At 34.9% G+C, this 17,689-nt stretch overlaps 1 protein-coding gene across 1 annotated transcript; it reads left to right on the forward strand.

Annotated features, from left to right (window-relative positions):
- Positions 1-1,286: 1,286 nt before the first annotated feature.
- LOC106423404 (putative glutathione peroxidase 7, chloroplastic) lies at positions 1,287-3,078 on the forward strand. Its single transcript, XM_013864180.3, has 6 exons — positions 1,287-1,790; positions 2,028-2,104; positions 2,182-2,243; positions 2,331-2,449; positions 2,556-2,723; positions 2,888-3,078. Exons 1-6 carry the CDS (start codon positions 1,548-1,550, stop codon positions 2,915-2,917), a joined length of 699 nt encoding a protein of 232 aa, XP_013719634.1. The 5' UTR covers positions 1,287-1,547; the 3' UTR covers positions 2,918-3,078.
- The last annotated feature ends 14,611 nt before the right edge of the window (positions 3,079-17,689 follow it).

Raw genomic sequence — 17,689 nt, forward strand, 5'->3', positions numbered from 1 at the left:
ACAAATATTGAATGAGCAGAGGGCTACCCCACCAATAGTAGCCACGATTATGCCCTCAATCCCAGGAAGATGGTGTTTTGCGGATGGCTCATGGAAAGAGGGGGATTCCTTTTCAGGACAAGGTTGGTATAGTACTTTAGAAGGATTTGATGGTTTGTTGGGGGCAAGGAATGTTAGGGCTAGTCTCTCTCCCCTTCATGCGGAGATGGAAGCGCTACTCTGGGCAATGGTATGCATGAGAAATTTACGTCAATTTCAGGTTACGTTTGCAACGGATTGTTCTCAATTGGTGAAGATAGTTTCAACACCAGAGGAATGGCCTGCTTTTGCAAATTATTTGGATGATATCAAGATCCTACAAGAGAGTTTTACCCGATCAAAGATTATCTATGTACCCCGAACGCAAAATACAAAGGCGGATAGACTAGCACGCAGTGTTAGGAAGCAGCCGTCTTTCGTCGTTCATATGGATGCAGATCACCCAGTTTGGTTTACAGAGTCAGTATGAGTCTGTAAAAGTCGATGACAAAAAAAAAAAAAAAAAAAAAGCATGTAAACTAAAAGTTGCTAAAAAAAAAGCATGTAAACCAGACAACTAGTACACAACCCCTGCTTTCCTTTAAAGCCCTCACAATCTTGTCTATCTTTGATCGTGACACTAGCCAGAACATGAATCAGAAACAATAACAACAAAATGAATTGTTAATGACGATCACTACAGCGTTCTCGTAAGACCTTAAGCAACTCCCTTCCTCAAGATACTGAACATATGTTTCATAAATTCTGGACTCTTTCTTCAAACCCACGCTCGATCGTGTGTAGTAACTAATAATAATGATTGGATAGTCATTTTAGAGTAACTTATTACTCTAGTTAATTTCACCTATCGTTACTAATCAAGTGGAATGCAACTTTTTCACTTTTACTCTAGTTAAATAGTAAAATTGTTTTTTTTCTCGCTTGTGTTCTACTATTTTGGTTTCTACTCTTTTTCACTTTATTTACTCTGATTTACTTTCATCCTACCAATCAGACTTAATATATTTTAAAGAGAACATATTTAGCCACATCAATTAATATTTCTATAATTGATTGAGCTTCACAACATGGTTATGTTTTAAAGAGACCATACATAGTACTAACATTAAATTCTGCCTAATTTTTGGAGCGATCAACAAACCACATGCGTTTTTTTGTGAGCAAACAAATCACATGCGTTACATTTGCATTGCAAGCTTGGGACTAGTCTTCACTCTTCACCAAACATAGCTTTTGCACCGCTCAGTTTTTTCATTTTATATGTTCATATAATCTCTATCTCGTCTGGAAACTGTGAACATAGTATCGACCACGTGGTTAAATTAGGACCGCAGTATTTTCTTGATGATTTTGATGGCAATTGTGTGTAAAAGTTGGTAGTCACGAATATTAAATTGAAGCATCATATGAATGATGCTGCTAAGCCTATTTAATAACGCGTAAATAGTTTAGTATAAACTAAAAACTCGTGGTCTACATACGGACATATTCTGTTTTTTTTTTTTGTAATGGCTTCTTCCTCTTACGCACCATTCTCTGCAGTCTTCAGCGGTTTCGCTGCAACCAAACCTAACCCACCTCCGACTTGTTCTGCTTTTCTCGTCCCTAAGCGAAGATCAAATTCTCGGAATCTGAAAAATGGGGTTTCCTTGAAATCTTGGAATAAGCATGGGTTTCAATTCAAATCAAGAAATTTGAGTGTGTATGCAAGAGCTACTGAAGAGAAGACTGTTCATGATTTCACTGTAAAGGTACGTGTCTATTTCTGTTTCTGATCAAGAAATGAATCTAGGTTTTTTTATTTCTTGGTTAGCTTCTATCGAAATAGAATAAAACCTTAAATCTCTCAAAATATTATTTTCAGTTATTTTTGAAGTACATATCCATATTAATATATATATAAGCAATCAAGAGCTTGAAACATCCTTGGTAAATCCTAAAACTAAAACATAACTATTATGTTATATATTGTTTTTCTTTTTGAACAGGACATAAGTGGGAAGGATGTTTCCCTAGACAAATTCAAAGGAAAACCTCTGTTGATCGTTAACGTTGCTTCAAAATGGTGCTCAAATTTTGTTTTTTTTTTTATAATTATAATTTTCCTGTACATGTATTCTGAATTTACTATTTTAATTTCAGTGGTTTGACATCATCAAACTACACAGAGCTTTCACAATTGTACGACAAATACAGGAACCAAGGTATTTTTTGCTATATACACCAGACTGAATATGTAACATATTGTGTGACCTTTCTCTCATTCGTTGTTATTCCTCTCGTTTTTTTAGGATTTGAGATTTTAGCTTTCCCTTGCAATCAATTTGGAGGTCAAGAACCCGAATCAAACCCGGATATCAAGCGGTTCGTGTGTACCAGATTTAAAGCTGAGTTCCCTATATTCGATAAGGTATGGAGAACATACACACAAAAAAAAGAACCTCTCATTTAGTTATTTATGTTATTGGCTGTACATTTTGAAAACCTGTACATCTTGATGAGTTGTGTGTCTACAGGTTGATGTGAATGGACCGAGCACAGCTCCAATCTACCAGTTCTTGAAATCAAAGTCTGGTCGGTTCTTGGGTGATCTCATCAAGTGGAACTTTGAGAAATTCTTGGTTGACAAAAAGGGCAACGTCGTCCAGAGATACCCTCCCACGACTTCGCCTTTACAAATTGAGGTACTAATCTTTGATTTATTATATCATTTTACATCATCTAAAGAATTATAACAGTTCCAAGAAAGCATGTGTATATAGAGAATCTATCAACTCATAACAGTCCTATATTTTCATATAATATATGGTTAATATTTAATACCACCTTTTGTCTTGATATGTTGCAGAAAGACATCCAGAAGTTGCTTGTGGCTTAAATTTTATTGTGTTCATAATGTGTGTATAAGAGATTCGTAGTGTCTCAATAACCTGTTTATTGTTGGTATACCAGAAATTCAGATAGACATGTATCCCTTATGTAACAGTCTTATAGAAATGACATTATACGATCGGAAATTCAAATGAACATTTATGCACACTTTGGAGACATCCGATTATTATGCTATTTCACATACACATAATCGTTGAATATAACCAAAGTCAAAGGGCCAGCTTATAAAAAATGAGTAGATCAACGTTGGCGTCGTGAAGAAGAGTCGTTACGTGACCGTGGCTTAAACTTGTGGCGGAGATAAATCGGTGGAGATACCTGTGAGGAACGTCGAGATATTCTGAGGAGGAGGATCTCGTCTCGGTCTAACCTTAGGGAGAGCTGGCCGTGGCCGTTGACTTTCTTCTTTGAGTTCTTCTTCTTCACGAGGAAGGATGACGAAGTGGGCCGGGGTGAGCATCTTTGTGGGGCAAAACAGGAGAAGAAATCTTGTTCGGTCGTCGTCGAGCTCTCGATGGTTTGGTTTATGATCGATCTATATATACAACCACAAGTAGTCAACACGATACCATATCTTGCATAACCCACCTGCTGCTGCTAGTGGTAGGTCTTGTGGGCTGGATTGTATTGCGACGTCATCGATTTTCGTGATCTCTCTGTTTCCGGTAAACGGAATTTCTGACGTCGGGTCTTGCCCTAACCGTACAAGCCTATCGCGCCGACTCCTCCATGTTTTTCTATTTTTTTCCTGACAGAGAGTACTTTATATACTGTTTGATCAAAAAAAAAGAGTACTTTATATACTACTACAAAAGGGTTTTCTTGGATAAATACTGTATTTACCTTTGTTTGCAAAGACTGTATGCTACAATTAATTATGATGTTACGATTATTGTTAATTTAATCAGAGGAAAGTTTCTGATTAAGTTTTAAAGAGGTATTTAAGTATGTAATTTACATGTTGTAACTTCTTTGTTTTTATTATCCTCCACTTGATTGATAAATATGACTTTGTATTACTTAATGAGGATATCATATTTGATTATTTTAAAACGGCTTAGTACGTATTAATTAATTTATTTTTCTGAAAAGGAGGAACTACTTTTGTATAACACTAAAAAATTTAGAGAAAAGTGAATAAAAATAGATTTTAAGTGTTGTATATCAACGAGAGCCAATCGCTAGGATTTGATTCGTTTGACATTTTCTAACTTTCTAGGTAAGACTTCAATTTTTTTGGATGACTTATACCATTAAACTTAGACAATTTCAACATGTAACCAACTAAATTATCAATGTATCGATAGTGGACTTGCACAACAACAATCCTATCCAGATCCTAGTCACCTGACAATAATTAACCTAACAATGTTTAATATTACAAATGTGAGCTAGAACAATCAGCATATGTCACACCTAAGGAAATCAGTTGATAGAACAAAGCACAAAAACCCTAAATCAATATCCCAAAAGATTACAAATATATAGGTTACCGCAAACACCGCATTGGTCTTTGCCTTCCCATGAACAATTTGAATCGGGCAGCGACCAAGATAGACAGTCCAAATCTGAAACATGATGAACAAAAGTGCACCAAAACGTCGATCAATACTCAATAGTACCACCTTGTAACATAAAATATCCCTCTCATCAAGACAGAGGATTTGCTGCATATTACAATCTGGCACCGTTGATGACACCTTAAAAAGATATGTTAGTGGCTCTTTGATTATGTCTTCCCTATTCCTGGCTAACGCGCGCCCGTGTGACCCTAATTTCTCAGATGAATGCAGACAAAAGTCTTGGTGACAATTTGTTACATAATGTAATGCAAAATATAAGTACTCCGTAAACCATATTCCATCGGACCCAGTTTAGAAAAGTTTGAGAAGCTCAACCTCGTATATCGATCATTCTTATAAACATGCCTCTGAGGATTCAAAACACATTTCACACTCCCCAAGTAAGAACTATCTTTCTCTTGACGAAGTTAAAACCTATTTGTTGCTAACTACAGGAATTACAAACCTAGGTTTGTGTGAAAATAGTCCATTAACTGGTTTCTACACAAGAAAACGTGGGAACAAATGAGAAAAAGGAGAAAGCAAGACCTGCATGACAAGAGACACCTACAGCAACACGAGAGAAAAAGATTGTAGATATTTGACACGATTTGAAGAATATTAATCACCTCATCACTTAGAAACAAATTGCAAGACTTGGAAATAGTATTTTGGCAGAAAGAAAAAACCACATAATTCATTTAAATGTGAGAAAATCACATTTTACTTTTCTTCAAAATTTAGTCATAGACGCGCATACATAAGCATTCAGAAAGAAATTCAATTACTGTAGATTTCGTAACCACTATATATATATATATATAGAATTGGCCATATCTACAAATCGCTTCTGGAACCCATATTTACTACTTAAAAATTCGAAAAGAATACACAAATTGATGAGTCTGTGGTCGTTTTGAAAATTAAATGCAAAGAACGTGTTCTTAGATCAAGAACCAAGTCCACAAGAATATTCTCGTAAAGATTCACAACGTGATCACATGGAACCAATGATATATAAATTAGATACCATCTATATAAATATAGTGGTTACACATCAAGCTATATAAAGCAGAATAATTTAGAAACATGCCTCAATCAAAATGTACAAGCATACAATATAAATAATCTAGAAAACCAACAGCTGAAGATCATGAACGGTAATTTGCAAATCCACAGATGTCATCATATGAAGCAAATAATAGATCTATACATATTTATGAATCAAGAGACTAAATCACAGATTTTGAAAGCTAAAAAAAGAGAGGATACAAAACCACATGATTAATAATCTAAGCTTGAATTGAGAAAATTAAGGATTCAAAAGAGTTTGGACCAGCCTAAGAAAGAACTAGGTTAACGTTAATGGTCCCATATTAATCTCGTTTAACCAAACCATAAACATTTAGATTAAAGCTTTTTCGAAACTAATGATCTCATAAAATATAAAGTAGAACAAAGGAGAAATGAAAAGAGTAAAGTCGCATGCATTTAGAAACCAAATCGTTACATATTATAGGAGCGAGATCGTATCAATTACCTTAATTTGGAGGGATGAAGAACATAAGAGAGAGAGAATGGGAACAAAATTAAAGAAGAAAACGTGAACAGACCGAAAAGAATCGGAGCCGGAATCTGACAGATAGAGCAGTGAGCACGCAAGAGAAGCAAATGCATCGAACATGCAAAGTGCCTTTGTGTGCTCACTCTCTTCTGTCAGTTTCTATGCGTTTCTCTAAAATTTATCCCAAAACTCATTCAATGTCCTTACCTACGCAGATTCTGAAATTAGAGATCGACCATTGGAAATGGGTTTGGGAAAGGAGGATGTAAAGTTAGATCTGAGAGGCTTAGGTTAAGCAAGAACCAGAGGGAATATTTATAATCAAAGGAAAAGAGGAAAGTTATACTACCTCCGTTTTCATGCCGTAAGTAGTTTTAGGAAAATGTTTTTGTTTCAAAATGTAAGTAGTTTTCGTAGTTTTAGTTAATTTTTACATTTATTGAATACAGTGTGACCAATCAAATTAAATATACTTATTTTTTATTGGTTAAATTATATCTAACCTATTTATTATAAAATACTTTTGAAAAACATAACAATTTTTTTAATCTTCGTACTTTTAACTAAAACTACTTATATTATGAAACGGAAGGAGTATTCATTTTTGGATACCCTTGAGAAAACAAATCTAGGGTTTGACCAAATCAAGAAGGGAAAATAAATCAACAAAAAAGAAAGAACAAAGAGAGATATTCGGAGGAGAAGAGAAGAGGGGAGAAGGGAGATTAACAAAAGAAGAAAATAAAAAACATTATCCCTCTCTGTCGTTCACACTCTTCAAGAGTCTTATCTCTGTTTTTGAGTTTTGTCTCTTTTCTCTCTCCCTCTTACGTGCAACGGGACAGATGTCTAGAGAGAGACATTTTGAGTGGAGGGGAATTGGATTCAACAGTACATTGCGGTTTATAGTGGTCAATCTCATAGCCTACAAACGGCAACGACAAACCTACTAAAGATCTTGAGTTTTGCGTATGAATTTTGGTCTTTCACGATGGAATCTGCTCTTCTTTTGTTGTAATTAAAATAAGTATTTCCGCGTTTTACTTTTAAATAAACAGGTGAAACAAGGCGGAAACAAATAAAGCAACTCAACACAGAAATCTCATACGTTTTACATTACTATAGGAAACTTTTGTTTTTAATTCTTAATTCTACACCTACATAGTTTTCACATTATTCAAAATTCTGCAGATAAAAACAAATTACAGAGTCACCATTTTAAAACATAATTTCTTCAGTTACAAAAAATGGCTTTAATGTGCTATCAGTTGCCGACACTACAAGAAAACATATTTTTTACTAGGGCAGTATTCGTTGTAAATTCGTCGTAAACCGGGTGTTACGACGAATTAACGTCGAAAGACGTTTCGTTGTTAAACGTCCGTCGTAACGGAGGTTTCGTCGTAAACGACTCGTTACGTTTACGACGAAATATATTCCTCGTAAAGCGCAGGGAAAGGATTCGTCGTAAAAGCCATGTAAATATTCATCGTAAAGCCCACGTAATTATTTCGATGTAAAACACACGTAAATACTTTCGTTGTAAATCACTCGTAAACATTTCGATGTAAAACCCTCGTAAATATTTCGATGTTAATCACTTGTAAACATTCGATGTAAACTCCATGTAATGTTTACGAGGAGTTTACATCGTTTCTTATTATATTATTATTAATTAGTATATAATAGATTTTAATTTATATTTAATATTCAGAATTTAAAATAATTTGAATTTTAAAACGAAATATGAAATTGGAAAACATATTTTAAAAAGTCATACAATAATATTTAAATTCATAATACAAACAGAAAAATAAAAAAAAACTACATATTCTCGAAGTAGTTGGTGGGGTTGCTCGGCTGTTGACGGGTTGGATCGGACTCTTGGGGATCTCGTGGTGGCATTCCAAGAGCGGCTCGTCTCTCACTCAACATTCTCTGCATAACCGGATTTTCCACGGCCATCACGTCTAGCAAATCCTCAAGAGAGTCTAAACGAACCTGCTGGCTATCCATTCGAGCCTTCATCTGAGCAGTCTCTTCATCCCATCTCGAAGTGTATGACGAAGTTGCCCTTGCAACTTCGTTAACAGAGCCTATACCGACTATCCGTCCCTTCTTTTTAGGAGCCACCTATAAAATCAAAACATATATTAATATAGTTAATTATGTTAAAATATTTAAAATAATGTAAACAAAAATTTTAAGTTACCTCTTCGAAGATTCTGTCGACCTCTTCGGTGGACAATGTGACTGGTAATCCATCGGGAGACTCCTGGGTTAGTTGCGTCTCCCGTTCTTCAATCCGACCAGCCACTGTTCGGAAGAGTTTCTCAGATGCAGGATCCACAAAAACTCCGTCGGATGTGGCGTGAGTCATCTTGAATAGGTCAGACAGAGAAGGTAAGACTCCCGTCTTCTCGAACTACAAAAAAAAATTAAATTAAATATTATAAATTATATTAATTGAATATTTTAAAATATATATTTAAAACAAAACTTACAGCTTCTAGACGGACTCCTGCATGAGGTTTTTGTCCGGTTCTGTGAAGCATGGGCAAATGACCATCTTTATCCTTCGTCCTTCGAGAAGCCGAGCACGAATTGGCCTTTTTGATCGACGAGGGGTGCTCCCAATAGGCGATGAGGCCATCCCACACATCTGTCGTGAGCTCAGTGGGCTTTCCCTCATACCCGTAGATCTCCCACTTGTCCTTCCAATCAGAGACTGTGTTGCAGAGGCGTATCTTTGCCTTTGCAACGAATTCCGCCTTCACCCTCTCGGTGATTCCCAAAGACCAATGCCACTTTTGCTGAAACATAAAAATTTTGAAAAAATTACAATTAATAATAAATATTAAAAATATATATATATATATTTTAAAGTGAAAATTTAATTAAATTTAAAAATCTTACCGCAAAACATTTAAACCACGTGATCTTAACGTGATTTGGTGTCTTGCTCCAGTTCGGATATGCCCCGTCGTAGTAACCCTTAATCATCGCCGAAACGGTCTGGCTAACACGGTTGTTAGCCCCAAACCTGAAAAAAAAAAAATTTAACCGTTAGAAAATAAAAATTAATTAAATTTTAAAGTAATAAAAATTAATAACTTACCAATAAGTTCCTCGGGGTCTATCGGGGTCTAGAACATCCAAACCCTCCCGTCCAGGCTGGGCAAGCAAATCCTCCACCGTATATCTCGCGAAGGGAGCATATGAAGGCACACGCAAATCCGGATGAACTGCACCTTCTGGGACAGGCTCAGGTGCAGCCGCTGGAGGAGGAGGTGGAGGCATCTGCGGTGGAAGAGGAGGACTCGAAAAAACTCTCTGAGAAGTCTGAGAGTCTGGAACTGCATCGGAAGACGATGGACCGGAAGAAGATGTACCGGAACCATCGCCAAACAACTGGGCATAAGTAGGTGCTGCTGGTTTCCTTCTAGGAGCCATCTAAAAAAAATTTAAATAAATTTAATCAATTATGACGACATAATTAAAAAATTATTCCGTTACCTAACTAATCACCTAAACTATAGTATTCCGTCATCTAACTAATCACCTAAACTAATTATCTAAATAATCACCTAAACTAATTACCTAACTAATTAATAACCTAAACTAACTTAAAAAAAAAAAAAAAAAAAGGAGGAAAGAGAATGTACCTTAGAGGGAGAGGAGAGGAGTTTGGGAGGAATGGACGAGGCAGCCTCGTCTCGGCGTCCCAATATATAGAAAAGGTTTCGTCGTAAACGCGACGTAATATTACGACGAAGTTACCAGGCCCGCGTTTTTTCATTTACGACGAAGTTACCAGGCCCGCGTTTTTCGATTTACGACGAAATTACGTCGAAACATCGGTTTACGACGAATTTACCAGGCCCACGTTTACGACGAAGTTACCAGGCCCGCGTTTTTCCATTTACGACGAAATTACGTGGAATAGATAACCATTTACGACGATTTTACAACGCTTAACCCTAAACACCGAGAATGAAATCCCTAAACCCCAAAGTCACATATCATCTAACATCATATCTCTTCTCTACTACTTTGTGCTCTTTCTCCAACTTAAACTCTAAAACCCTAAAACTCCAAATAATTTTTTTAAAATTAACACAAATACATATTATATAAAACAACATTTGTTACACATACATTAGGATGGTAAAAAAACAATATTTCTTTAAACATACGTTACAATAGAGAAATACAACATCAGAGACATATATTACATCACTCTAAATCGTTTTCGTTCTCATCAATATTACATCACTCTAAATCGTTTTCGTTCTCATCACTATCATTACAATCATCATCGTCGCTTCTCTCGAACTCGTCTTCACGTGCTTCATCTGTCGCATCTTCGGGAATATCTTCATATTGAAAGTTTTGCGGGTCGATCAAAAGGATTTCATCAGTTGGTTGTTCTGGTACCTCAACTTCATTGATAGCGTCTTCTTCTTGCAAGGGCGGTTCTTCTCCAGCGACAATGCGTCCACGAGGTGTAATTTTGATAGCAGCTAACCAGTTTATCCCGGAAGTTCGAAGCCGAGGATAAGGAAGGAAGCTAACTTGCTCGGCTTGTGAAGCTAAAATGAAAGGCTCAAATTTGTTGTATCTTCTCCCAAAATTGACATCCACAACACCAAATTTGTTATACCGAATCCCTCGGTTCACAACAGGATCGAACCATTCACATTTGAAGAGGACGCATTTTAGCTTCAATAACCCCGGAAATTCCACTTCAATAATCTCCTGCAAGATCCCGTAAAAGTCCGTTTCACCTTTCACACATATTCCGTAGTTACTCGTTGCCCGATGTCTCCCATACTCGTATGTGTGAAAGGTAAATCCTCGTGTGAAATACATAGGTGATGTGGTGACCTTTGCAACTGGACCTTGAACCAATTCGTGAAACCATACGGGATAATAAGGATCGTCATAATCAACCTGCAAAAAGCAGTTATTCTTAATTAATATTGAAGTATCAAAACACTTACTTAATTAATCAATGTATGAGATATATTACGTACCTGTGATTTTAACCACTTGACAAAGTGCTTATCTTTACGTGTGTCCACATCAGTTGCAGATATTCCTGGTATTGCTTCTTCAACTTGAGATACAAACATGCTGCAAATTAAACAAATAATCAAGTCATACATAATTAACTGCAATTCATATAATTAACATTCACAAAAATATTTACCTTTCAAAGTAACGGGTCACTGCATCCTCGCAGTTGAGCAGAATATAAGTGTGGGCACTATGTTTATCCTCTTCACATGACCACCATACTTCTTTCGTTTTACCACCAAACCGTGCAATTTCGCAGAAAATGTCAGAAACACCATCAATTGGATATGATGTCGGTACTCCACCATCATCATATCTTCTAGGAACTCTTTTCCTCGTACGAACAGTTGGAGCAAAGTAGTATGATGTGAAGTTAGATGTTTCGGCTGTCAAACTTCCCGCAACTATTGAACCTTCCACCTTTGCAAGATTTCTTGCTTTCCCCTTCAAATGTTTCATCTGTCGCTCATACGGATACATCCATCCGTTGTGAACAGGTCCACGAAGCAATGCTTCATACGGTAGGTGGACAACTAGATGCTCCATGACGTCAAAAAATGAAGGAGGAAATATCTTCTCCAGGTTGCACAATATGATCGGAATGTTATGATGAAGTTGTTCGATGACTTCTTCCTTGAACGTACGTGTGCTGAGATCTCTGAAAAAAGCGCCGATGGCTGTATATTGCAAAAGTAATCAAATTAATAACATTTCATAACATATGTATATATATTAACGTTTTATAATTACCTGCAAGTGCTTCATGGACATTTGCTGGAAGGAGCTCGGCAAAAGCAAATGGAAGTAGTCGTTGCATAAACACATGACAATCATGACTCTTCATTCCGGAGAACTTTTGACCTCGTTCAACACATCTTGACAGATTTGAAACATAACCATCAGGAAACTTAACTTCTGATGCAACCCAGTCAAACAAGGTTGTTTTGGCTTCTGATGACAACCGGAAGATGGGAACAGGAACGTTTCCATTGCTCTTGATATGTAACTCACTTCTTGAGCAAATATCAGGTAAGTCCATCCTTGACTTTTTGTTATCTTTTGTCTTCCCAGGGACGTTAAGTAATGTATTCATGATGTTCTCAAAAAAGTTCTTCTCAATATGCATGACATCCAGATTGTGGCATAAGAGAAGATCCTTCCAATAGGGTAGCTCCCAAAATATACTCTTCTTATGCCAATTGTGAGACACACCATACCATCAGGCATATTTCCAGGAACATGCCAATTTCCTCCAACTTTAACTGTTTCCTGAGCTCCGTAATAATCAATGTCTGCTTCGATCTGCTGGCCGGTGAGATATGGAGGAGGACCGTCTCTGACAATTTTTTTGTGCCGAAACAATGTCTTATTTCTTCTGTACGGATGGGCAAGTGGAAGAAAGCGACGATGACAGTCAAACCAACAACTCTTCCTACCATTCTTCAGTTGAAAAGCATCCGTCGATCCAAGACAATATGGACAAGATAATCTTCCATGTGTTGTCCAGCCAGACAACATCCCATAAGCAGGGAAATCACTTATCGTCCACAGCAGAACTGCTCGCATCGTAAAATTGTTTTTCAAGGAACAATCGTACGTCCTCACCCCTTCTGACCACAATTGCTTTAGCTCTTCTATCAACGGTTGAAGAAAAACATCAAGAGACCGTTTTGGATGCTTCGGCCCAGGGATTAATATGGTCAAAAATAGAAATTCTTGTTCCATGCACATATCCGGCGGTAAATTGTACGGCGTAAGAATGACTGGCCACAAAGAATATTGTCTACCAGACATTCCAAATGGACTAAATCCATCGGTGCATAACCCAAGATAGACATTCCGAATATTTGTAGCAAAATCTGCGTGTACCTTGTTGAAATGTTTCCACGCTCTTGCGTCTGATGGATGTGCAACCTCACCATCTCTCTGGACATGTTCCGCATGCCACCTCATCGACGCAGCAGTCCTCTCAGATTGATATAATCTTTTCAATCTGTCTGTAATTGGTAGGTACCACATCCTTTGGTACGGTACCCTATTCCTCCCACGGCCTTGCGGTTTGAATCGTGGTTTTTTGCAGAATCGACACTCTTCTAACTTGTCATCTTCTTTCCAGTAGATCATGCAGTTGTCGATGCAAACATCAATCATCTCCGAAGGCAACCCAAGACTATAAACCAATTTCTGAATCTCATAATAAGATTCAGCAGACACGTTGTCTTCTGGCAAATACTCTTTAAACAACTCCGCCCATGCATCCATGCAATTCTCAGGTAAATTATGATCCGTTTTAATATTCATCATCCTAGCTGCTAGAGACAATTTAGAGAGACCTTCTCTACAACCAGTGTAGATTGGTTGATTTGCAGCATCTAGCATTTCATAAAACTTTTTGCATCCAAATTAGGTTCTTCTACATTTCCAGTTCCATCAGCTATTGTTGTAGTTGTTTCTAAAAATGCATCACTAATCATATCTTGAACCCTATCATGATCTACCATCTGCTCATGATCTTGATGATAATTATATTCATTATGCAAATGATTCGGTTCTTCACTATGATGACCATCCTCAAAATTATTATTACTACTACTAGCTTCATTTCCCCCATAACCCTCTCCATGTTGATACCAAATGTAGTATTGTGGTGTAAATCCTCTGTTTACTAAATGCTTCCATACAGTTTCACTACGTGCAAATTTTGAATTCTTGCATTTCCGACAGGGGCAGAACATCTTACCGCTTTCCTGTGTGATCGGTGTACAACCCGCCTGGTGCATGAATGTCTCTAGCCTGCTCAGAAATGCGTTCGTCACCCTCCCGTCGGAATCTTTGTGCAAATACATCCAACTCCGTAACTCGTAAATACTACCGCCACCGGCCATTTTTTCTTAGATTTTTTTTTGAAATTTTTTTTTTCTGATTTTTTTTCGGATTTTTTTTCTCCCGTTTGTGTGTTGTGATGAAGAGAGTTGTGGGAAATGACATATATATAGAGAAATTTTCGAGTTGGGTAGTTGAAATATAACAACGATTTTACAAGGAATATTTTACATGGATTTTACATGGTTTTAACATATTATTTACAACGACTTTACGACGAAATTAGGTAAGTTAAAGCACATTGAATACATGTTTTCACCTAAATATAACGGTAACATGTTTCGTTGTAATGTCGATGTAATGATTACGACGTATTTCTCTTTCCACGTACATTCGTCGTAAACTTACATGGAGTTTACGACGAAATCTATTCTTCGTAAATTTACATGGCGTTTACGACGAAAGTTGGATTCCTCGTAATTGCGTTGTAAAGATCATGTAAATTTACGACGAAATATTTTCGTTGTAAATGTTCGTTGTTATGGGCAAACGTTAATTACGTTGTTCTTTTTTGGATTTGCTAAGAGTATTTTATTAAAATGCAAGAAAGGTTTATTTTGTTCATAAATTTTCGGGAAGAAAACAAAGTTTAGAGAATAAAGCATGCGTTTAATTTAGCTTGAGACATAGCAATAATTAAGCAAGTTAATAATAACGTTGGTCCATCCCACTAAAGCAGAAATGTAGTTTAACTATATATTTGAAATTTTAAACTGCATAAATGCATCGTACTCATAGTTTAATAAGTACACTAGTTAATTAAAACACACTAACACCAAGTTAATCTCGAGATATCTCAATTGTACGTTATAACTTATAAACACATAAGAGGTTACTTAAATTATATTATGATACTTTGCAGTTGAACCAAAAAAAAATGGTTATCTAGGGCATTTTCAATCTCATTTTATTTTTTACTTTAAAATAAAGTTTAGAATAAAAATACTCTAATGATACTTTATTTTTTATTCTATAATAGAGTAAAAATAGATTTACACTATATATATAGAATAAGCTATTTTTTGTTCATCACTTTGATTTTCGTTCTAAAATAAAGTACCATTGGAGTATATCACAATTCGATTATAGAATTATTATATTTTGAAGTAAAAAATACGGTGAACCATTGAAGATGGTTTTACCTTTATTTTTGTGGGTATTTTTTTTTTGCGAAGAACTTATTCCACGGGACACGTGTTGACGTAACAATGCGAAAAATCCAATCAATTCCTTCGTTTAATTTTCTTGTGAGATTGGGCTGGAGTTTTATCATATACCGAATCGTTTTTCATTGGTGCTAAATGCTGAGAGTTGAGAATAAATACAAAGATGGAATATGCCGAATTTTATTAAAATAGTAATAAATATATCAGCCACCCATAAAGGAAAGTCCAAATATATAGATCTCCCAAAACATACACTCAGCACAGAAGATTTTGTTCTAAGAAAATCCGAATGCTGATTTTGTAAGACCACGATCGTAGACTGTCTGTGTAGTCTCCAGTCAGGCTCATGCTTTTGTATTTGTATTTGTAGCAATATAATGTACCAGAAGCTTTGTAAGTTAGATTAGTGATCCGTTATTATGAGAATATATAAAAACTAAGATAATGGCAAGGTTATTGTTTAGTTTTAGAATCTCTAAATAAACTAAACTTTTTAAAAGTAATTGTTATTATTAAAAACTATAAAACTTTAACCAAATTAGAGTAATTATTATACTTAATAAATAATAAATTAGTTAATCATATTTAATTTTTTCTTTTTAAATATTTTCTCTGCATCACAATAGTGTATACGTTACCGTTTTTTTTTTCATGTATTTTGCCGTTTTGGTAAAAATTACATTATGGCTAACCAATGAAGTAAATCAAATAATTTTTCTATGTATAGGCATATTAGCTTTGATATAATACAATAATTGGTCAGATTTAACCTTGTAAACATCAGAAATATTCACCGGTATCTTGTAACTTGTTTAATTTAATTACATCTCTGATATAGGTCTATTACTTATTTGAAAATTGATGAACCAAATATTATTTCCTTAGGAGTTTATATAATTTAGCAACTTCTGTTTCCAATACTCTTTCCGTTTCATAAAAATAGATTTTTTAGTGTTTTCACACATATTAAAAAAACACATTAAATCACTATAACAAATGTTTCGTTTTCTGTAATTTTCAAATTTTCAGCAATTTTTAATCAATAGTAATTCAATAAAATTAATTAAATTTTTTTAAATCACAATCTTTCATAGAAAATATAAAAAAATTATTTTTGTGAAACAATTTTTTTTTTTTAAATATTTAACTTAATGAAACGGAGAGAGTATTAAATTATCAAGAGATCTACATATTTTAAATATGCGTGACAGGTGAAAAACCGAAAAGAGTAAAAACTTTATGTTTGACCTAAGAATATATTCAAAGACTGTCTAGATTCAATTCTTCTAGATGACATGATTAATAAATACTAGTATATGATAAGATTTTGTTGTCTCTGAATGACCCTGACCTTTTCTCCTCACGTAAAAAACGAAGGTACGACTTGTATTTATTAGTTTTCTTTTCTGTCAAAATCTAGATAGAATTGCGAAGATATGTTTTATTTCGAAATTATATACATATATCGTTTGACATATTTTTGAGTATTTATCTAGTAGTGTGCTACCAGAGCTGGCCTTGGTCCAAAACGAATGAATTATAAGTTTCCGGCCACCGTTTTAATAAGTACTGAACTATTCACTTTTTTCACAAAACCTGTTTGTGGTCTAGCGGCCTATTGTGTACACCATATGCATAATTTATCTTTTTGGCCATTTTTTTTTTGTTTGAGTTTGTGGCTTTAAAAAATAGGACCGGCTATATGTGCTACATAGAAATAGATATAAATTTAATATCTTGAAATTTAAATTATATAAATTTGATTGTGACAAATCTAAATCTTTTGTTTATGGATATTCATATATTAAAAATAACTAAATTATTATTATTAAATAATTAAGTAAAAATAAATTCCACAAACAAAATTTTGTATTTTAAAATTAGAGAAAAATGTTAATACAATAAGAAACCTATTCTAATTTTTATAGACAGACTCGGCTTTAATAATATAAAAGTTTTTTATTTATTTATCAAGATTACATGATGAAATTTATGCAAATCGGATGATCTTTACATATGATAATCCAAATCCAAACATTTTGAATATCCTATCCTATATTTGGCCAAACTATATATTTTGTTTTTGCAAATGAACTGAATTGAATTTTTGATCCCCAACATTTTGACCAACCTTAATATATAGTATATATCCAAATTGTCCAAATATATTAATTTGGATAGATATTTTATTCATATTTTTTTGAACTAGCTGGAATATTCTTTGCACACTTATTTCAAGTTAGTTGTTCTACCTGATCGTCTTTAAAACTCTCCTGCCCGTGCTGAGCATTAACAAATTTATTCTGTAAATGCATACATATAATTCGTTACCAGCAAAATTAAACATTCAGCATAACGAAAAGAAGAATAAAAATAGTTTTGTAAACAAATAACAAAGTTTTTTTTCAAAAAAAAAACGAATACTTGTTTTGCTTAAAAGCAAATAACACACAAATAATACATTCTAAGTATTCAAATGACATAATGGCGGAACCACCTGTAGA

This window comes from Brassica napus, chromosome C7, assembly GCF_020379485.1.
Source record: "Brassica napus cultivar Da-Ae chromosome C7, Da-Ae, whole genome shotgun sequence".
NCBI classification, from domain to species: domain Eukaryota; kingdom Viridiplantae; phylum Streptophyta; class Magnoliopsida; order Brassicales; family Brassicaceae; genus Brassica; species Brassica napus.